Source organism: Tinamus guttatus, unplaced genomic scaffold, assembly GCF_059628265.1.
Source record: "Tinamus guttatus ecotype Peru unplaced genomic scaffold, ASM5962826v1 Tinamus_guttatus_pri_ptg000213l, whole genome shotgun sequence".
In the NCBI taxonomy this organism is placed as follows: domain Eukaryota; kingdom Metazoa; phylum Chordata; class Aves; order Tinamiformes; family Tinamidae; genus Tinamus; species Tinamus guttatus.
This window is the reverse complement of record NW_028288747.1, coordinates 9,150,181-9,174,007: the sequence shown is the minus strand read 5'-3', so window position 1 is coordinate 9,174,007 and position 23,827 is coordinate 9,150,181. Positions and strand designations below refer to the sequence as shown.

The 23,827-nt window shown below is 38.2% G+C and overlaps 1 protein-coding gene across 1 annotated transcript in view; it reads right to left on the bottom strand.

Moving 5' to 3' along the window:
• SCFD2 (sec1 family domain containing 2) overlaps nt 1-23,827 on the bottom strand; it is a 179,356-nt gene that overhangs the window by 123,109 nt on the left and 32,420 nt on the right. The window contains exons 3-4 of the mRNA XM_088524794.1: nt 23,309-23,436; nt 8,923-9,098 (exon numbers count right to left, since the gene is read on the bottom strand). Coding sequence (XP_088380920.1) covers nt 8,923-9,098; nt 23,309-23,436 — 304 coding nt within the window. The remainder of the gene's footprint in view (nt 1-8,922; nt 9,099-23,308; nt 23,437-23,827) is intronic.

Sequence of the window (23,827 nt, the reverse complement as noted above, 5' to 3'; positions counted from 1 at the left end):
GGTCTGCAGACCTGAGATTTGATAGATAATTTGCTGCTCTGTGCTAATGCAAGTGATGATAAGCAGTTCCTAGGAGCTATATCCTACCAGCAAGATGCTAGGCACTCTGGTGTTGACCTCATTATTATTACAACAGGACCAGCGTACACCTACACTGTAAACAAACAAAATAAGACAATGTTCATTTCTTTAACAGACTACAGTACAATTAGTGAAAGCAGACAAAAACCAAAGGTAAGTGCAATCTCTCTTCGAGTCTATACTAAGACTTAACTAAGACTTAGCTAAGAAGCCAGTAAGTCATTTTCAAAGCCCGTTTTTCTAACCTGGACTACGACAAGATGAGTAAACCATCTTGAATGAAAGCATCCAAACACACACCCAACAAATCATTTCATCAAAAATACTGGGTATCATAGAGACCCAAATGGAACAAGCGCTAATGTACACACTGAATCACCTACCTTCTAATCCGTGTTCATAAACCACTTTGCCTATCTAGTAACACATCCTTAACATCATATTAATGAACTTATTAGTAGAGACTAAACACTACAATACTATCCTTTGGGTTCAATATTCAGCAAAATCTTGTCAAATTAAAACAGCCATCAGGAGGTTGGATGGGTGTTTCCTAACAAGATTTCTGTTCCTAACAGGCAAAAAAAGGACTAAGGGTTGGCTTTTGCTTACATGCAACCACAAATGCCACATCTAAAAAGGTATTACTTATAGCTGCCATCAATATATAAGAAGCTTCTGCCAAGAACGTTTGAATCTTCCACTTTGCTAGATCTGAAATGTATACATGCCATTTATCTATTGGTTAATCACTCAAGATATCTGTCCAGTGCATTGGAGCCATCTCTTATGTTTTTGGAAGATTTTTAAAAATTCTTTTCATTACACAGCCTGACTTGTGCAAATAATAACAAAGAAAAACAAAAATATTAATTATTTAGTGAGGATGGCAACAACCTCTTTAAGAAGTTAGAGATTGGAAAGCAAACTCTGCCACTAACTCAAACTGAATAGCACCCGACTCAATATTAGTGGAGCAATACACACAGCAAAGCAAATGCTAACTGGCCGTACACGACAGAACCTTTGCCTTTTGGAGCATGATTAAACACTTACAGTAAATGGCAACTCATTCAGTAAACTGTTAGTATTATGCTTTTTTTGTGACACCTCCACATACACTTACATAGAGTAAATGTGACCATATTTCAGTCTGGTTAATGTCATCTTCTACAGCACATAAACAGTTAATATTACATTTTCAGGCAAACAAAAAGAAAGGAAAAAAAATCACAGAGGGGAAAAATTGCAAGTGATAGACAGACTTGCAGCTCTTAACAGACATTCCATAGAGCTGATGAATGGCTCCAGCTATCTCAAGTGACAAACGTTCATACAGAATTGAACATTATTGCTGTCCTTTCAGAACGACAGCTAAATAGATACCAATTGCCATGTAACTTCAACATGTAGCTTAAAAGAAAATGACAAGAAAAAAAAAGACTGTTCACCGATTCACCTTTTTTCTTTTCTTTTCTTTTTTTTTTTTAAAGAAACAATTCCCATAGGTCATTTATACGTTAGGGTTCTATTAGTTAACACCAGGTGTTTTGCTTTTGTACACAGAACATTAATTTAACAGTTCCCATTGACTTAATTTGTTTAGCCTCTTCTTCCCACAAGGCTTTTTAAACTTTCCCGATGTGGATATTTATTCACTCGAGACAACCATTTCTTTATTAAGTGTTCATTTTAGAGGCTCTTCGTGACTCTTGTCTGGATGCAAAACATTTGCTCTTTCAGAAGATGAGGGAGGATTATTTTTGCTTTTTAAGTGAGAGCTGCAATTGTTAAACTGCACAGTTTTCCAGACCAAATACAAACATGTTTCTTTGACAGGAATCTTTCCCATGTGATATTATAATAATATACACCCCATGTGATACTATAACCCCACTTAAGATAGTTTAACCTTTTGCCAGTCAGTGTTAGAGATTCTTACAATAGATTTCCTTAAGCAGATTAATAAATTGCATCAAAAATGGCTTATACTTACTCTAAGAGAGGTTGCTTAATGTTAAAATGGTTCTTACTTTTATTTTGCTTTCAAAGTTGTCTGTCAAGTTGTATGTCTACTTACAGAATATCAGTTTGACCAGAAATGTTTATTTTTACATCTATACCTACCTATCTATATCTCCTGAGAAAAACCAGTTGGAGTCTTAATTCTGCAATTAATTCTAAGTTCTAAAGCTTAGAAACTGTATATAAGTGAGCTCACTGGAAAACAGGGAATATAGATTCTAAATACCAAGCTCCTCTACAGAATACCAAGTTCGATGTACAAAACCAAATGCACCCAAAACAGTCATGTCTATGAATTTAGAGCCCTGTTTTACATGTACTGCTGTAGCTATATAGAATTTCTACAGAATAAATATTTGGAAAGTTAAAAATAACACAGGAATAAAGGCAGAACACACACCAGTTTACATATTCTGGAAAGATGCTACTCATATTTAAATGGAATGAGCATAACAAATAGAAGAAATTTCCATAAAAATTTTGGAAGTTTCATCAGGTGAGTGCTGCTGGACTATGTTCTCTTTGGAACTGACCACCACCACATTACATTTGACAACTCTGTTCACTCTCTAGCTTTATGCAAGACAGAATCCATATCAGCACCCAAGCTTGCAATCTCATCAAAAGTACCAAATTCCAGAGGACGACCTCTGCAATCAGTAAGGCAGCATGCAGGATTCCTGCCCAGACAGGAATCATCCATTCTGTATGTAGGCTTACAATGAAAGCTGACTAATCTAGTATCAGCATTTTCTGTTTGTTTGTTTTTACTAACCTCTTTAATTATAGACAACTTACATCATGGGTCCTCTTTCCAAGCACTGTTGCAATATCATTTTAAAAAGCATTTATTGATGCCAGGCCACCAAAAAGACAATTTATTGCACTGAGATGAGCAACACAATTATAAATTACATGTAGACTAAAGCAATATAAATAACAACAATGAAGGGCCCACGACTTCAAATAAAGGAAAAAGGCTTCCAGCACAGCTGAACTATGAATTATTCTCTTCACTAACAGAGCAAATAAACCAAAAGCTGTATTTCCTCACTGCTTTGTATTAAACTGCTTGCTTCAGCAGCCCTGAGGCCTACACTTAAGGTTTTGCTCTGTACTGGTTTGGAGCCAATAACGTGACTGCTCAGAACTGTACCCTGTCGCAAAGCCTGAAAGCTCCCGTGAGTTCTGCGCACAGAAAGCGGCTGCAAGACAGTTCCCAAATTTCCTGGCACAGGCTCCTGTTCTCCTGTGCGTGCGCACAAGTGTATGTGAGCAACACTTACATACATACATACAACACTTACTTGCAGTCTCCAGAAATGCAAGTAAATAATATGGCCATCTTTGATTAAGTCATGAGTTGTGCATATCCTGCATTTATAAAAGATAGTAACGAACAACAGTGCAGGACAGAACAGTTATCAACACCCAAATTACTGAATCTTACTGCTGAAACACTAACTGCAGTGTAACATACTAAGATATATTACAGTTTTTTCCACTTTTTTTTTTTCTCTGAGTTGGCACGATAATATTCATAAGAGTAAGAATGATGTCATTTTATTAACCTCATATCCACTTTCCGCCAACAGAAAAATAAAAACATTGGAATGACCATCTGGCATGAAATTTCTGTTTTTCTTAAAAACATATCTGTATTTTCTGTTTCTCAAGACACTAAGGACAAAAAAAAAAATCCAACTTCTGATAAAATTTATGTTGCTAAAAATTAAGACAATAAAACTAAGTTAAAAGATTTGAAACTTTTAAAATGAAAATAGTGTAATCTCAAGAGCTCTCTGTAAATACAGATACACAGCTTCCAACAGAGCATTTGACCTATATTTTTCTGGTATTGCCACTAAAAATTATAGATACTACTGCTAAAATATTACATTCTTCCTGACATAAAGCACAGCTATGAAAAAATGGTAATAGAATACATAAAATTTTAAAAAGGTCATCCTTCAATAATAAATAAATAAACCCTACAGTGTAATGACTTGATAAATAGATATATCTTGTAGGATCTAACCATTCCTTGCTAAGGTATTTGTAACCCTAAGTAGACAGTGTAAATCTACCTATCTAGCAGTGCCTTTCTATCCGTCCTTGAGTTAGCCTAAAAGCACAAAAAAAAAAAAAAGCGTAAGTAACATAGCACGGGGACATACAGGTTGAACAGGAGCTCAAATCCTCATCCGTATCAGAGGGATAAATCAGTCCAGGTTATTTCCAAACTCAGTAATGACATTTCAAGTTGGGAGATGCTGCTTGGGGGATGGCCATTAGCACCGGCCGCGGCACCGGCCACAGATAGCGGGTGACACCCAGGGAGCAAAAGCTTGGACACATCCTAGAGTTTATGAAGTATGAGAATTCAAACGGCAGGTGAAAGCTGCAAGGCTCTCAGCTAGGTATGATCCTAACCAAAACAACACAGTCCCTTGCCCACTCTGTGGTTTTCAAACTACAAAGTTGTGAGCAATGTCTTGCTTTTAAACATGACACCTAATTCCCGTTACCTTTGAGAGCATATGGTACTAAGGCTCAACATCAGTTCGTGATTTTTAAATGAAGAGCTAACCTCAATGAACTTAGTAATATTTAATACTTCCTTGTTTTTGTCAATGCAAAAATTTAACGTTTTTACATTTATAATTTTAAAATGAAGTTTAGCCCAGACTCTTTAAAAAAAATGACCTCATTCTAAAGTGGAAACACCCTTCTTTTCCTTTTCAGTCAAAACAGCTGTTTGCTTTCAGCATCTCTTGTGCAAAACACCCTGCATGTTAATAAAGTATGAGTTGTTTGTGAGAAATAGATCAAAAATAGCAGTAGCGCTGCATAAGAAATTTTTCTTTCATATTGAGTTATTATCAGTTATTATAAGTAATGAAAAGACGACATCGACATCGATATATCTACTGTGGGAATACAAATCAGAAAAACACAATACATATAGGAACTGGCATTTAAAATCCACTCAGTTTAGTGGAAAGATTTGTATTAAAAAAAAAAAATGCAGCACATAATTACCTGCAACAAACCTTTTACTACCAGGCAGTGCCAATTGATAAAACTGTCGGCAGAACTTGTGGCCATGTAGAAATGATAATACTAAGAGTAAAATTTCTGTCATGACAAAATATCTTTGCTTATCATAACCTATAGAAATTTGTGATCAAATTAAATCCCCCTCTTCTATCTCATTCCAAAGTACAATAGCAGAGTTCTAAATTGTTTGGAAAATGTCTGTTTTCTCTGGGGAGAAATATATTTTAAGTTCTCCGTAGATTATTTCAAAAAACAGTCTGACAAACTTGTTTGCAATGAAAATCCTTGACCTTGGAACTGAAATGGATGGGACTATTTACAACGTGGAATACTGCTCAGTGTGTCCTCTTAAATCTTTAGAGCGAGATTGTGTCTGAAGAATGCAGCCAACTCTGAGGGGTAACACTTAACGCTAAAATCAAGGAATTTCTGAGCAATAGCTTTTACTCCTCCCGCGTTTTGTATCTCATGAGCCACTGCAGCCTAATAAACCTCCACAGAAACTCATAATTTCAGGGAGAACGGAGTGGTGCTTCAACAGCTGAACAGAGCACACTGTGAATGACAACACTGCTTTTTAGCTTCTCTCCTAGAACCTTCCCTAAGCTTTAGATCCTCAGTAAAACAAAAACAAGGCACTTACATGGGGATAACTGGAGTGTCAGAGACTGCCTGCTGCAGCACTTATCTTGTGTTCCTCTTCCTACCTATCTCTTTTATGGATAGTCGGAACTGCAGAAAAGGAAAAAGGACCTCAATAGAAGGAAAAGAGGATGGGGGAGGTTCTTTCCTTGGTTAATAGGGTATAATGTTTTAATTCATAACGACAACATATTTGAAACTTCTCAATAGCAGAAGTTGTCATGTAAAAAGGCAGGGCAGTGGACCACTGAAAAATCCTATGGTAGACAAGATGGATCACCCTGATGTTTTACTTCTAGCTCAGGACATAATCCTCTTTCCCTTTGAGTCAAGACCACACTCCCATTAACCATGGGATTTTGCTAGGAGGCCATCATTCACTTAAGAAGAGACGGCTGGACTTCTGGCCAAAACCAAACTCTTTCTTATTAGAGTTGTTGAAAACCTGGGATATCACAAGCCTAAGGAAAGATATTTAATCTTTAATTATGATAAAACACTAGAAGCAGGCTACGTTCTGTTTAGGTTATTTTTAGAATTCAGTATCTGGAAAATCAACTGAGAGTAGTGTAGAATAAAGAAGAGAAGAAAAATGGAAGAGGTGATTCAGTACAAGAGTTTGATTAAAGACTTAGTGTCAGTGGTATGTTTTTTCCAAAAAGCCTGCAATAGACTAAGCACAGAATCATGTGACCAATCAGAAAGATTCAGCAATGAGAGAAAGTCCAAAACGAGGCAGATTTGTGTCTTTGGGGAATCTTAGAACCCTGACACCAGTGGTTTGAACTGGTTTTCTTCGGCATCATCTGAAACCTGGCATCCATCAGCGCAAAATCTAGAGCTCCTACCTTGACCACTGTCTAACAATATTTCTCCCAATAGACCTTTCAAAAAGGGTGGTCATTTTCATTAAAGTTTCAATGAGACAGTCACACTGTTACTTGCATGTTGAAACAGAACTTATATTAATTTTTTAAAAAGATTTATTTAGTATTTTAAAATAACTGAAGCATGACAACAACTCTACTAAAGAATTTCTCAGTAGTCATGCTGGAATGGAACACCATGACATGAAATTTAGTACCAAGCATTCTGCCTACAAAATCCTAAATAAAAATATCTTGGAAGCTTTGAGTCTCTTGGCACTTTGCTCTCCCTAGAAGCCCATGAACAGATCAGAGACAAACCACGTGCTCAAAAATAGATAATGCAACTCAGACTGTCTTCAAAATAGAGTCAGTAAAAGTACACGTTTTATGGATCATGTAATTCAAAATAATTGTTGCTTGAACTACTGAAAATGAGTATGTGCTTAAGCAGCAGTTATACATGTTGGCACAGAAAGTTTGCTTTGGCTAACATATCCTACCTTAATAAGATGAGTGGAAGGCAGTGGGTATAATCCAAAGCCACATGTTATGATTATAAGAGCGCTTGTTGTACTTTTTTTTATGAAATATATATTTTAAAAGTTTGGCTGTTTCTTACCTCTGTTTTTCCACTCCCTGCTGATTTAAGGCATAGCTTTTACAGGCAGCTGTCTGTTGTTGTTGAAACAATGCTGAGCTTGCAGCTTTATTTTGATTCTGAGGCCTAACTGGTTTTAAGATGGAATTTAACCAGCTTCTGAGAAGAACTATATGTGAATCACTGCAAGCAGACAGGGAAACTACGGGCTGAAGTCCAGGAATTCCTCTCAATCCCATGTCTACAGTTCAAGCAAAAAGAATGGCTACAATGATTTATTTTACCTGAGGTATGATTTTTCTTAAAGAAATCGCCATGTATTATCAAAAGTATTTCAGCTCAAGGAAGACAATTCTCTAAATTAATGCAGACAAGCAGTTACTACTACTAAATGCTTGGTTTTTATCATTCCACCCATCACCAAATATATCAAAACATTTATTCACAACAAAGTTAGAGCATCTGCATAGGCTACGTCTTCTCAAAGACTATATTCTGTTGCTGCAAAACATGAGGAGGGTTGGACTGATGGTTTGTTTTTGACATCTAGACAAAGACAATTCTTACTGGAAGACTATTAGCTGTGGCCTACACACTATACGCTTCACTCACTCAAGGCTGACTTTATGTAACGTGGAAGTTTAGCACTAGAAGTGACTTTTAACAGTAGTTACTTCAACATTACATGTTACCTTGTGAAGCCTTATACTAGGATTTTGGAAAAAAAAAATGATTTGTCTTAAAAAAACCCACAGCGTCTATAGAGGCAGCATAGACAAAAATGTTCCTTTTTTCCTTAATTTCAGCAGAAATTAACTCTGTTAGGTTCTTACAAAATGCCTCCTTTATTTGGTACTTCTCCAAAAGTTAGTAGGATAGAATTCAAAAAAGCCACTAACTCTTGATTTCCTGAGAGAGATCCAAGTACGATACAAAATGGTATGTCAACAGCACTGCGGCCACCAACAGGATGCTGTAAAGAAGCTGCTGGTGGGAAAAGCTGAGGGCAGGCGACAGCTGTGAGTGAGAGCAACCTCACTCTTGTGATGGAATTGCCAACTACACTTTCACTCACGCTGTGAACTACCCATGATTTACCCTGACACAGTATTTTAAAAAAAAAAAAAAAAGTTTGATTCACTGTATGACCTTGAGAGGGGCAATATTACTAACAATTTAACATAAAAGCAATTCTAGCCACTGCTGAAAGTCATATCATCTTGAAATTTAGTATAGGCATAAAAACTACATAAAAATAAAACTACAATACAGCAGGATATGCTGACTGGTTCTAGGGCAATCTTTGCTTTTTGGACAGCACTAGGCCTGATGAGCCTGTGCTTAGTGGCTCTGGTTAGGGCTAGGGTTAGGGTTAAGAAAGAGAGACAGCTTAGAGTCCTAGGGAGACTGAGGTTGGAATGGGCAAGCCAAAGGAAATGTAGTGCCATATGCAGAGTGGTGCTGGTAGCATCTTTGCCCTTTAGGCAGCATTTAGGTCTGGTGCCCCCAGGCTTAGTGGCTCTGGTTAGGAACAATTTTTTAAAAAGATATCCATCGTTCTTCATTATACAAAATACAAACTACAGAATCCAATGGGATTTCAAATAAAAATATTACTCAAGTCAAATAAATTCACAAAATATGTACCTGCAGAAGTAGTCTCTCAAATGCTAGGAAGTTGTCCCATTTGGAATTCTGTGGGTGTTTCAAAGTCTGGACCGCGGCCAGCACAAGCTGTAGAAGACCACAGTGGTTCTCCAGAGCTTTGAAATTATTTTTGAAAAGCTGGATGTACGAGCTGAGCTGTTCTGGGGTGACTCTACCTGTGAAAAGGAAAACAGGACAGACATAGTAACCTGAGGTGGCAAATTCGCATAACGCCACATATGGAACAAGATTTTAAGATGTCAGTGGATCAGCTAGACAGGGCTCTTCATTTAGAGGCTCTCTCCATTATGGACCTTCACTGCAATCACTGCATATTTCAGGCTTCAGCAACCAGCCAGGATGATGAAGATTTGCCTCACTCACAACTGGGGCTTGAAATTTGTGGTATGGCAGGTATTTCACAATACACAACAGATGCTGATGGAAAGGATAGAAACATTTTTGTTTCCGAACAGATAGATTTGTTTAAACAAGGCAAAATACTTCAGTATTTTCTCCACACAATGGCTGTTCATTCTATTTTTGTCAAAACCCCAAGGTGAATTTGGTGAACCTTTTATCTCATACAAAACCTGCAACTTTTGTCCACTTTGTGATGGCAAACGAGAGGACAGAGGGGAGACGGGAAAGAGAGCGCAAGGCAGAGCGCCAACATCAGCCATTCCAGGAGGTCTCTTCTGGAGTAGTTCTTGAAAAGGACATGTCCAAGGGTCATTCATCACTTGTGATTTCCACTCATTAATGAAAAGAAGAAAACTCGTTAGCTTGTAATCACTCTCTAATAGAAGGGAGGAATCGATCAGGCCATACAAACAATACTGAATTAACAATTATAACATCCAGCATTAAAGCCTAAGCTACACCAGGCAATAGATTTATGTTTTGGAAGTGGAATTACACTTATTCCAGGGAGAAAGGGACATGCAAACCTCCACTTGCTCAGGGTCTTAGAGGAAGGTCTATAATGTCTCAGCTGTCCTAGGAAAAACACCAGAGGTGATCACGCGTGCCATCATCATTCAAGGAAAAATGGGGTCAAAACCCCATTCCAACTGCTAGTCTAGATTGAGATAAAAGAAGTTCAGGGCTACTTTGTTTTTTGGCAGCCTCTGCCAGGAACAAGTCATCTTCCCCAAGAACACCAGGCCTAAAGAGCAGGTGCAAGGAGAATCCTTCAGCCTGAACCCAACAAGCTTTCACGCCAGGAAGCCAGAACAGATCTGAATCGGTGCTAGGCACTTATGACTTGCGCCACTCTGACCATCCTACTTGGTATTTCTCCATAAAGGATAGATCTTCTCTGCATTTGGTTATCTCATTAGCTTACAAAGCTCTCCACCTGTCTCCATCCTTTTAGCATTGTACAAATGCTTAATAATTGCTTCCAACAACTGAATACAACTCTCAAAGCACTTCCTCTTACTTTCAGTGATACCAAGGGCAGTCTTTGGAAGAACATTTAGAACAGGGAAAGCTGCTAAATATAACAAAACCACACAAGCTCTTTACATGTATTTTAATGGAAAGTATCAAACCAAAGAGTCAGCACATTAACACAGAAATCAAGCTGACACCACTCAGTAGGTCGGAGAGCTGACAAAAGGCTTCCTCGGTTAGTCCACATAGGCTAAAATAGCAACCACAGCCATGTGTGTTTTTAAACTAAACACCAGGGCTTTCACTTGTGTTTTATTTCTTTTAAAGCTGTGTCAGGCAGATTTACATGGTGATTTGAAGCTGTCAGCCCAGGATGCCTTGCGGCATACCTTAAATAATGGCCACCTTATTACCTTTAGCAATCATGATATATAGTTGCATGCTCAAAACATAACTTGCTTCAAGTGAGAAAACATTACGTTGCCAGGCCTTCCTTTAAATGTAACAGTCAAATGGGAGGGCTTTTGAGCCTTCTGATTTCAATTTAGAAAAACAATTTTTCAAGTTTTTTTTCCCCTGTATGTCCCTTGTAAAAGTGAATCCAGATGCATCACTGGATCAGCCTGCGATCCATTCAGCACCATTTTAGATAAACAATGAAAATCTTTCCCAGACTCAGAACAGGACCAAAAAAAAGTCTAACACACATGTAGACAGGGTGGTGAAATCCTGACCTCCACAAGTCATTAACAAAAGCTCCATTGGCATTAAAGGAGTCAGGACGTCCTCTGCAATATCTGCAATATCCATGGAACAACTTGGACCCAGGGCTCAACAACTCTTTTCTATACAGAAACCTCCCTGGACAGCAGCCTGATCAGGAAAGGATTGGTGGTACGCAACAAATAAACGCCTTTTCCCAGGCCTAAATCCTCCCCATCTTCCCCGCTGCTTACTCACAGGCGGAGATTTCAGCACAAAGCCAATAACATTTTTAATCTAATCCCGGGTCCACCAGCCATTTCCTCCTCCTTTTTCTTTTTAAAACCCTTATACTGGTTTAAGTCCTCCTATGTTAAAAAGTGGCCAAGAGATCAGAGAAAGAGAAAAAAAGAAAAAGAAAAAAGAAAAAAAGAAAAAGAAAAGAAAAGCTACTGAGCTACTGATCAACAAATAGAGCCAATTTTATACGCTAGTAAATATGTGATGGGGGGAAAAGTTGATTGAGAACTTGTAGAGAAATTGAACATTAACAGAAAACATTAGGTAGATATTTATAAGAAAGAATAAGGAAATGCATTTTTGACACCAAGGATGATCAAAAACAAGCAATCAGAACAAACAAAAAAGAAAAAAAAGAAAAAGAAAGGTTCAAGTCAGATGAATTGGATATTCTGAAACAAGTGAAACAAGTTACACAGAGGACCAGATGGTCAGGGTAATAATAAATCTACCACAATGACTAGACTGGAAAACAATAAATGGAGTATTTATATTTAAGAAATCATGAAAAATAGCCACCTTTTAGTCCAACATCAATAGCATGAAAAGCTTCAGGACAAACATCCAAGAACAAATAGTTTACATCATACAAAAAAGTAAGATAAAATATAAAGTACATTTATCAAAGATGATCATGTCAAATTAGTCTAATACAGAATAAATTTTCTGCACCAAGTGCATGAATTAAATGTAATGCACAGGGACTTAGCAGAGCATTAGGTATGACATAACTCTATTTAAGGAGGAAAAGATTAAGATTAGAGGAATTGTAAGATGCCTAAACAATTTCCAGAGTATACAGGAAGTAATACACAGTGGGGATGTGCTGGCATAGAAAACGCTTTAATTGAAGCTCAGGAGGTGCTGGTTCTGTATGCACGCACAGGCACGTATATGATTGCAGTACGAATTTTGGCACTAAGCAGTGCCAAATTTGCTGCTGTCACAAGGTTGTGAAACATCATTAATATGGAAAAGGAGCAGAACAACACACAGGCACAGCTGCATTGCCTTGAGAACTGGAACAACAGGAACAGGGTGAAATCTAATAACACGAAGTGCAAGATCATGCATTTTGGGGCTAGCAAAAAGACCAAAAAGAGCACCTGCTGTGTGTGAATCGGGAGCTAAAAGTGGGAATGATGCAGGAGGGGAACATATCTAGACACCCTCACTGTAAAAATAGCAGGTAGAACCCAGGCACTGGGTGCACCAGTTAGAGCAAAAACAAAGCCATACAAATGCCTTTGTGCAGTGCACCTCCCCTGAAGCACTTTATGCAATTCCAATCATCTACATCCCAGGAAGATTAACCCAAAACTTTGCCACATGCAAAGGAAGGCTACTGTAATGGTAAGAGTAACAAAGACTATGGAGCAGGAGGGCAGAACAGAAACGCCTGGCTTCAGTGCACCTCCCCTTCCCTCTCTCCCAAAAAGAGGGAGCTTTTACAAATGCATCAAAAATGTTTACATTGAGGGTTAATTGTGGTAAAAAAAAAATGTGTACAAATAAAGCATGAATATGTTTTGACAAGACATTAAGAAATGTATTAGTATAGCAGACAAGCCTCCAAAAGTGGAGGCAACAGGGGAAGCAGGCAACCTGAAGTTGCTGTTTGTGCTTGATCAATGTGTAACAGAAGTCACATAAATGCTCCTGAGACTGAGCTCATTAATAACTACTTTCCCTTTGAATGCTTCACTCCTAAGTAGCTAGTTTCCAAACCTACTGGAAGGTACACACATTGAATTCCACCTCCAACTTTCAAGAATTCAAGGCACACCCCAAAAGAACTACAAAACACTGCAACTTTAAAATAATACAAAATGTACCTCACATAGAAATTTATCAGTTGAAATAAATGATTCTTTTTAAAAAAATATGGTTAAAATATTTTAAAATATAGCAGCAGCTGAAACCAACACCTACAATACTATATACTATATGCACAAGTGATGACCTGAAAGGGAAAAATAACTCTACAATTAATAAAGCAGATCTTGGATATTACGGTACTGGAACAGACACTAGTAATAATTAATATCAAAGGTGTGTTGAAAATTTGCTTTTGAGTAGATGCCGAATGGGACACAAAGACCATCACCTCAAAAGACACATTAAAACTTAACTAAACAAATCACATTCATAGACATTAGGATATGATTCTTTTTCCATTTTAAATTAATGCTGAAATCTATATAGCATATGCAGGTATTCAAGAAAATAATTATTTTTCAAGATTGATTCAGAGGCAGAGGTAAATTTTTAAAATTCTAAATCCCTTAGTACATTTTTTTTTTACACAAAGATTTATGGATGAATGAGGTGTCTAAAGAGCAAAGGTCAGAAATATCAATGTGTTGTTCTAAACACACAGTCCTTACTTTCTGCATGTAACAGTTAATTATCTCCATAGGGATGAGAAAAAAAAAGTTAAGAGGAAAGTACATTTTGTGACCAATTGAATAATTAAGTGGATGCTTTTCCAAGCCTAGAGGAACCGCCAAATATACATAACTTCAAGCTTAGTTCAATTTTATTCAAGAACAACGTTTGAGCTTCCCTGGCTTGAGCACTTCTGCTGAAGTCCATTTTTCACTTGACAGAACCATGAATTAGAAATTATCTTGGAACACTTAGGTTCACAGACAACATTTTTTAAGGCAGGAAAAAAAAATGTTTTCCCCATGCACAGTAACATAGGCCAGTCACTCCCAGTAGTTTGTATCTGTCTATATCCAATGCTGGATACCTCTAAGGGATGTATAAAGCTCTCAATCTTCTAGCCAGTTGGGCCACAGAACTGCTATGGGAGTTGGATATTTTGCAAACTGACTAGAGCTGTTTAGTAGGTTGGACAACGCCCCTTAAGTCTCCTTGTTAGTGTCATTTCCAGACGTTATTCTTACTAATGCAAAATACTTCTGTATCTTCTTCAGAAGTTTCAGCAATACTCTGTAACAGTAAATACCACATAATAATTCAGTCACAATTTTTAATAACTTGCTTTCAAAGGTCACCCTGAACCTAAATTATTAACAATGTAAATGACTCCCTGGGTCCTTGGGGAGAGAAAAGTAGGCTACAATGGGATACTACTGGGATGACTTCTCTGGAGTATGGCTCTGGGCCAGAAGGTCCCTAAACTTCAAAGCAGCGGTCACAGGTTTGTATCTATCAAAATATCCTCATCTCCAACAAACGCAAACCCCTCCACTCCTGGATTTATGGCCCCGTGTCACCATCATCCCTCTTCACTTGCCAGAGCTGCAGGATCCACCCGATTCCACCAGTGCAGGTAAGAGCACAAGCAACAAGTCACCACTACAAGGCTGCCAGGACAGGTCTATCTTGGGAGATGGGACAGCCCCTCCACTGCACGCACAAACTGCGGGGCAGCAGCAGCTCCCTTCACCCACGGGGACTCTGCCCCGCGCACGAGCCCGCGGCTGCCTGCGCAGAGCGGGCGGCAGCTCCCGGCCTGCCCCTTCCCCAAGCACTGCCCGTCCTCCAGGCCCAGGGACACCCGCAGGCAGGGCCTTTCCACCCCGGCCAGGCCTTCCCGCCCACGGATGTTCATGCCAAGTGTCATAGGTTAACTGGGAAAGATGGCTAAAATAACATAAGTCTTTCATTCAAAAAAAACAAAACCATGATTAACAAACTGTTCCACCACAATTTCAGAACAATTTGCATGCCTTCCTATGATACAAAACAATCCATTAGATAGCAGAAATACAACTAATATAACAATCAAGATTCTCAAACCTAAGCACTACATTTAGATGCCTAAATATGGCCTCGAGCAAGGATTAAAGAGGTCTGGATTTTCTATAGTTTCAAGTCTCCCAGTAAATTCGGAGTATTTTGAGGTGTCAGAACAGATTAAGATTTTTTTTCTTTGTAAATCAGAGTTTTATATTTAAATGTATGGCCACTTTTACCTACTGTTTTCTTCTTTGCATACTCTATCAATCAGTTCTCTCTCGACTGTTAACTCAGTATTAAAAAAGTGAAAGCTTTCTCTAGTCATTGTCTACAATATTCCCCAGCTGCGCTCCCAAACACTAAAACAAACTTCAGAACTGCTTGAATAAATAGGTGAAATGTTATCTTCCAAAATTAAGCATCCTAGAAGTAGCCATCTACATTAAACTTCCAACTCTTGTCATAACACCCAATTAAGTTCTGGCATTCTGGAGTTTCTCAAATCAGCTTCTCAGCCTTGACTAACCATGTGTCATGGACATATTTTGTCACCCCGTTTTTCACCTCTTTCACCAGGTTAGTAAATACTAAGCACTAGCCCAAGTCCCAGCCACAAGGTCACCAGACTGTTAATCCCTGAAAACAGTATTTCATTGTATCTTGAAATCTACGATTTGATTGAATCAGCTCCCGAATTGCTTTAAACATCTCACAACAACTCTCAGAGAGTTGGTTTGCCCTAAAAAAACGTGCCCAAAGGGTTTCAGGTGGCTTTAAATATGAACGTGTCCTCATTTAGCACTAAGACGCATGTTTTCAGACACTGAGCATTTCATGGTGCTCTTGGCATGTTGTCCTAAAGACAGGGAGGTCATTCTTCTTTAGGACATTATTCACAGGGCAGCCCGAATATACCTTAACAGTCATTTTTGGTGGTAAGTAGATAAATATTGGAGGAAAACATGGTGATGTATGAATATATTCATATGCGAGTTGCCATACTGATGTATAACTAGTCATTCTTTGCACATCGATTATGAGGTTTAAACAAATACTCTAGGGGGAAAAAAAAAAAGCCCTGGGAAAGTCACAAAATTTTACTGTCATACAATATCCCACTCAAAAGGCTACGTTTAGAGAATTCATAAGCACACTAATACTTATCTCTGGATAAATCCTGTAGCCACAGGCCCTTGTCAATGAGACTTGGCTCTATAATTCTCCTACAGCAGTTTCAACTACTTCAAGTTTATTCCCTTTTCCTGACTACACTTATATTTACATAAACAAATTCTGATGTTCTTTATATTCTCTCATAGATCAGACAAAAAATCCTGTACCTAGTGCTAATATTCACAACTACTATGGTATTCTAGCAAAATGCAAGTTCTGTTTTTTTATTATTTTATGCAAGTGCCAAAGAGACATTGAGATCAGCACCTCCCATCACATCCTCATGAACTGTGCCGCTGATGGCTGCTTCACTCTACTACATGAGATCAGAGAGCACACGTACAGCAAGTCGTGTCTAATTCCTAACCATTCTGTCTCATCACAAATTTAACTATCAGCATTTAGAGCAAGTTTTCATTTCTTGGACTTGAGTGTTTTGCTTTTCACACAGGATTCAAGAGCCTTATGGGACTTGTTCCTGTTAATCTGAACACGTCTTGATCCTAACAACAGAACACTCAACCAATACGCTGGCTTTTGAGCGTGTGCACGCGCACATGAGTGTTTTATTTATTGTAAATACCATTCTCTAGAGAATGGCATTTCAAATCAACCCATAATTTCCAAAGCACTTGAGCATTTAACTACTTGTTCAAAGTTAAGTTTTACAAACAGAAAGCATCTATCTACTGTGTGATATGTTCTATATAGAAGTAAAATGTTTACCATAAAATCTTTGGTTTTTTTTTTTAGATTAACTTTTCCTGGCATGTTATTTTATTTACCTTTGAATCAAAGTATTATTCCATTCTTTGCATCATCACTACTATTTTCAGTGATAAATAATTTAGAGATTGTACAACCATCAAAATCACAGGCACATTATATTTGACAGCTGGCTGAACACAGGTAAAGATTTTGGCTTTTTCGTAGCTAATTAGATGCTTTTCAAGAAGATACAATCGAAGTCAATGTCGGTAAAGGTTTAAGAAAGCTCAGTGAATAAAAAGTTTCAGGTATTTACCTGAAATGTTACCAAATCATTTTTAATGTACAACAGAAAATGGCAACACATCTACTACTTTTCAGGGAGTCATGTCACTGATAAATGATTAATGGTCATCTCTGAAAAATCAGGTTTTGTTTATAGATAAAAGCAGTTTATTTCTATATAACAGGATTAATGACCTAGCTTTACATGTACCACAGATGAATCCACAATCAAAAAGTTAAAGTACTTCATTGTTTCCTGAATAACTCAGTTGGTTTGATACAGAAGTTCTTTTTCTAGATACATGTTGAGACACCACTGTGACTCACTAAGATCTCAACTTGCTAAAAAGTAGTTGCTCATGACGCCTCTCAGAAAGATACTACTTATTAGTGCCTGCAAAAAAAAAAAAAAAAAAAAAAAAGTAGATAGCAGGCTTATCTTTGAGTCGATTTTAAGTAAATTGAAAATATATAAACACTTTTTGCAAACACAATTTTAAGACTCATGATTCATAACTAATATAACTATTACTTTCACAGCATATTACAATTTTAACATAATAGCTTTTTAAATTTAAAAATTTTAATTAGGTCTACTATCAATTTGTGCTGTTCTCAAAGGAGATGGTTTAACCTGGTATCTCAAAATGAATTCTGAAAATGACACTAAGATTGTATGATGAATCACAATCAGAAACTCTTAAGGACACTCATTCAAAAAACTCTTTGATACATTTTGTAAATCATGGTTGATGTAGAAGCAGGGCAGTGAAGCTGCTCATTTGTGGCAATCTATTAATCATTCACTGAACTAAACACATACGCAAGTAACACTGTCTACATTTTAAACTTTTAACCTCCAAAATAATTTATTTTTATTTTAAAAATATTGAGTGCGAAAGTTTAATGAAAATACACATTTTTATTAATCTATAACAGTCCCTACATCAAAACACCACAAATGTTCATCCACACATTAATGTTTAGCAATAGCTATTGTGAACATTAAGTAAACTGCGTAGAAAAACCAGATTAATATAGTATTTTCACAATACTATTCGTAAGATGAAAGGATTTCATATTGAAATATAAATAAGAAGAAAGAATAAAAATATTTTACTTGCAGAATCAGATCAGCACATTTCCTTTTTTATTTTAAATTTTTAAGAATTATCTTCAATTCTAACCACAACTAGACATGGCAGGTGACTTGGCCACAAGTTCAAATGCAACTGTTAAGGTTTGCTTCCAACAATAAAACAAAAAAAAAAATAAATGCACTTTTCCCAAAAACTTCAGGTACACAAACAAACCATCAGCAAACCCCCTTCTTAAAATAACAGTAATATTAGCCAAATAATACTTTATCCATGTGGCAGCTATAATTTGATCAAAGACAACATGCAATCAGCATATTACTCAGTTTCATATCACTGCCTAGGGCCTGTGTCTAGCTTCCATCTGCAGATGGTTTTATATCAGCAAAGTGCAAAGCAAGAGCTACAAGACACAAATTTGACATGCCTTGTAATTTTATTAGGGCTCCAACCATTACTGATACTATACAGTAAGAGGCTATATATATAGCATTCAGCAGACTATTCAACTATTCACTGAGAAAAGACAAGACTACAGTAAGAGAGAAATGTCTTTTCCTGAAACCTTGAAAACACTTGACATAGGAAATATTATTTCTGAAGGAATATTCAGTGACTAAATAGTCTTGGACTCCCATCGACACAGTCCCACCACTTGCCTCTTCCCCACACTGTCCTAATGGCAGGACACAGTGGAGCAAGGAAAGCTGAGACCAGACATAATCTTTTATTCTCATATGTCAATCCAGGAATTGACAGCCCTGAGGCTTGTATATATTTACACTAATCTTGCCAAGATGAAATAGCATATGAAACACTGGTATAGTTCAAAGCATTAAAAAAATGCCCATTTTATATTCTTTATATACCTAATGTGTTTAGATAAGGTATTTCACTGCATTTTCCGATCTATTTTAAGTCACCTTTCTCACTCAAAACAGTATCTTATCTCCAAGCCAAAACATGAGGATCACCCCACTCCTGCTAAACAAGTTCCATAGCTCAGTTCAATCCCTACTCACGGAGCTGACCAGTCCACCTGAAAAAGATACAAGGGTCACCTTTATTTCGCTAAGTCAGAGATTTTCCTACTTTTGTATTCCACTAGAGTGCTTTTATACGGCATATTCTGCCCAGTTTTAACAGGGGCTTTTCCACCAGCAGTGGCAACGCTTCGGCCCTGTGGCTGTGTCAGTGTGACCCCCTTCCGCAGGCTCCGGGCCAGGGAAGGACCACACAGAGGGAATTCCGACACGGCCCGGGTTTGCTGGGTTCTTCTGGAGCAGAAGAGCAAGCCTCGCTTCAGAACGACATGAGGACATCTGCAGCAAAGCCCTCCTTGCTGCCAAGTGCTATGCTAAGCGCAAAGCCTCGCGCCCGCCACGCTGCACGGATGACTGAGACACACACCAGGCCTACGGGGGGAGGGAACAGGAAGCAAAGGAAGAGCAAAGAAACTGCTTCCTCGGAGCAGAGCTCACCACGGCCACTTACTCTGCGAGTTAAGCGCAAGTAAAGCCCTTTCCAGGATTTACAGTCTCACTTTAACCTACCAGAATGTTATAAATCTCACCGTAACACTGTTACAAAAACCTTCCAGACTAAAAACCTTTTAAAAAACAAACTGAACTCTTTATAGAAAATAAATTTCCGTAAACGACGGTAATTCTTGTGTGCCCAAATAATTCACATCCCTGCAAACTACGCAATGGGACATCTAAACAGAGCTTCACAAGTATTTATCTTCACCAGATATTTATCAGCATCCACTTGTGTATCCAAAACAAATACGCAGTTGCCTCGGAGGTAAAATGGTGCTGATTCAGTTCTTTTTAAAATTCTTTAAATACGACACTGAAATATTCAAAATATTTATTTTTGTTTTGTTTCAAAAAAGAGACTCCTTGCAAAAGGCAGCTCCACCTACCGTCTACACGCAGTCGTGCACTGCCTTAGACATCTCCACCTCCCTTGGCAGCAGGAGGACGTCTCCAAAGGCACCTTCTGTCCAGCACCAATAGTCCCACTCCCAGTGGCTACCGCCTCCCCTCGGCAGGCCCAGTTGCAAGATGCCCACAGCAAGCAACAAATAAGGACACCCCAAGAGCAAATACTGCCAATATCACTAAACTCCAGCAAAGCAAATCTAAAAAGAAAACTCAAACTATGTTATGTACCTATATGTGGAATGGACTAAATGGTAACAAACATTACCATGGGGATAGGCTTTTAAACTTGAAACTGTGCTTGTTCCAAGAGCCCACCCAAAAACTTTCAACAGAGAATGGCCAGCTCCATCCACCCCATCTGGAGCTACCTTTCTCATGCCCTGAGCCCTCACGAAATACTCCTGGACTTGCAAGACATTTTGATTGCCACTTTTGTTGATACCACTAATAAAATCAATATATAAATCAAAACTCAAAACTTGAAAGCAGCACTCCAATTCTCTTGGCTCAAAAATGTGGCCCAAATTGTTCATTTCCTCATTTCTCTCTTCTTTAAAGTCATATAAATGCCATTAAAAATGGAAGAGTCGGGAACAGGGAATTCCAACTTCACTCCTCTTTCTCTCAACAATCCATAAACCGCTATAATTTATGGAGCGCACCTCGAGCCCAGAAAATGGCTGAAGTTTTCTTCCTTGCTCTGAAAATGCTGAACACGATGAGGTTTCTCACTGCCAAGCAGGGCCCGCCTGCTACCAGTGTCACGCACGATGCAGCTTTTCAGACAGGTGGTCACTGCAGGAGGGCCCAGCTACACAAACAGAATTTTGCTTTGCTTTCAAATGCAGCTCACTCCTCATTTCCGGGAGAGGATAGGGAAAAAGCAAAAGATTAAAAAAAAAAATTCTTACTCTCCTTTTACTAAAAACAGCTCTACCAAAAGGCAAGAGGCAACTTTCATGCTGGAAATTGGTGCCCTGGCGGCATTTGATACTAGATAGAGTCATAAGACACCCAGAAAATACCTTAACCTTTGGGAAAACCAATATTTAACTCCCAAGTAACAACAGACAGCATGGAATCCACCAGCATCTTTCATTATATGCAGGAACCAAGGTAAGATTGTTACGACAGAAAGTATTTCCCATCACTCCAGCTGGTGCTGCCTCCTACCACAGCCTTTTGATTTTTGCCTGAACACAAACACACCAGTAAGAGCAGGCCGCCAGAACTGGCAGTTCTCAGCAAACGAAGCAATCCATAAGCAACACTTCCCTGCAGGGCTTTAGGATGCTCTGCAGCAGGGCTGATGAGCAATAAATACCCTGAATAAGTAGTTCCGTTCTAAAGAGTTGTTAATAAATAGCACTGGACAATGTCACATCTTAGCATGAATTTCATTTTTCTCTGCATTTATATTCAATAAGAAACTGTGATTTTGGTGGCTGTACTGCCCTTCTTTCCTTGTTTCTCATTTTATCATGGTAATCATTTACTAGACTGCCTCAAATTTTATTTCTTGGTAAGTCCAGCTATAAGTTAACCATGAAATTGAAAACTGATTATGATTCCAGTACAACTCACAAAATAAGTGACAAACAAGTACAATGCTTAATAAATTATAGCTACACTTCAACTTAGGCTTTATCCTTCAATGTAAGCGAAGTCTCAAGCATGGAAAATGCCCCAAGCATCACATTTATTTAACCATCAACTCCTCTGTGTCCCAGAGGGTGTGGTATCACTGCCATCATATCTCGGAGATTTAGGCTGCCATCAAAGAGAAAGCAGCTAATGCTATTAATGATCAGGGCTATTGCAACCTTCCCTGGATATCAGGGAAAGGGAACACAGGAAAAGGGGGCTGATTTAATCACTTAGCAAAGCAGTAAAAGTGGCAAATGGATCTCAAAGACGGGAAGTAATTATTTTTAAAACAAATCTTAATTCCAACATTAACCAGGTCTTTTTTTGTTTTGGTTTGGTTTTGGAACACATGAAATACCCTGCTTTTTAAAAATGCTATTACGGTGAATATGCAGACACAGGTTACTAGAGAAAGCTTAAACTAGATTCTCACTTACTGTACTTTCTCTCCTTCAGACAGATTCTCAATGGCCTTCTCACAGCTGCTCTGTTTTCTTGAAACAACTTACAGGATTATTGTTGCACAGATCTTGTATTTTTGATTGATAATCTTCTAAAGGTATGCTCTAGGAATTTGTAAAGACCATACAATACACAAAATGTTATAGCTGAGTTGGCTGCACATCTAATAGTTCTACAATATCTTGGCAGTTAACTCTGGAGTCGCAGATTAAGGCAATTATTTTTGTTCTGTGATGAGATCCATAGGCCCTTCTCTCTTGATGAAGGCTTCAACATCAAACAGTCTTAGTATGCATGATACTGCTCTATACCACAATCTTTTCTACATTTCATTATTTTTGTAAGCATTACTTGACATTAATCTTGTATTTCACAGGATAGGGCATATAATGAAAACAGGGTACCAAAAAGTTATTTAAAAGAATTGTTTTATATTCTATACCTTTAATATTTCAAGAAATTAAGTTTTAAATAGAGCACAGACCTGACTTTCAGCTTAAGCTCTCCTGAGACCAGCAGCCTCACTCCACATAAAAACTCGCTAGCTATATCATGTTATTGTATACAAGATCTGCACAGATTTCATCTGATCAGCTGTTATCTATAATTCTTGCCTGCCAAGGAGAGGAGTCCTGCCAACATTTTAAAGACAAGCAACAAGAGACAAGCAGCATTGCTAACCATTCGCACGTCTTTACAGGCCTTTTTCCACAGACCACCACTGCTTTATAAATGGTCTCAATCTTTTTTTTAAAGTTAGTGCCTTTAAAAGAAAGCACCTGAGCTCTAACACACACACCCTTTCATACCAGAAAGATTCCCCTGCAGCCACAGAGTTCATCCAGATCAGCTGGCAAAGATGCCTCTGTAGCACTGCAGAGAGGATTAGGGGGAAGAATAGGAGCTGACATCATGCTCCACCGATCCATGTGAAGGGCACATCACACTACTCACCCATGCTCATCTTAATAGGTAAATTTTCCCTGCTTGCAGCCTCCACAAGGTGTCTCCTAGCCTCCATCACAGCCTCCTTTTGCTTGAGGTTCATAAAGGACTCCCAGAGTGCTGTGGCAGCTGGATCACTACAAGAAAATGACAGGGTTATACTAAACATTTTTTGAATAATGGAATAAGCTTAAGACAACATTTATATTTTCAGATGAGTGCTTCTCCTGAGCCAATCCTCTGAGGCGGGCAGGATACAGACAAAAGTAGAAGGATATAAAAGCTTGATTTTTTTTTGAGAAATACTTACTGTGTTTTTATAGCAAAACTCTATAGAGTTTCTGGCTACCAATGATTAAACATCAAAATTAATATATAACAAACCAAAACAAGCATGTCAGCCCTACAGTAACCACCACTGTTCAACTCAGGGAATGCCAGAAGCAGCCCAATGTTCTGTAGCTACCAAAAAGCTGTACAGAGCGTGGTGCTACAGGGGGGCTCTAACTACCCAGTGACAGCCTAAAC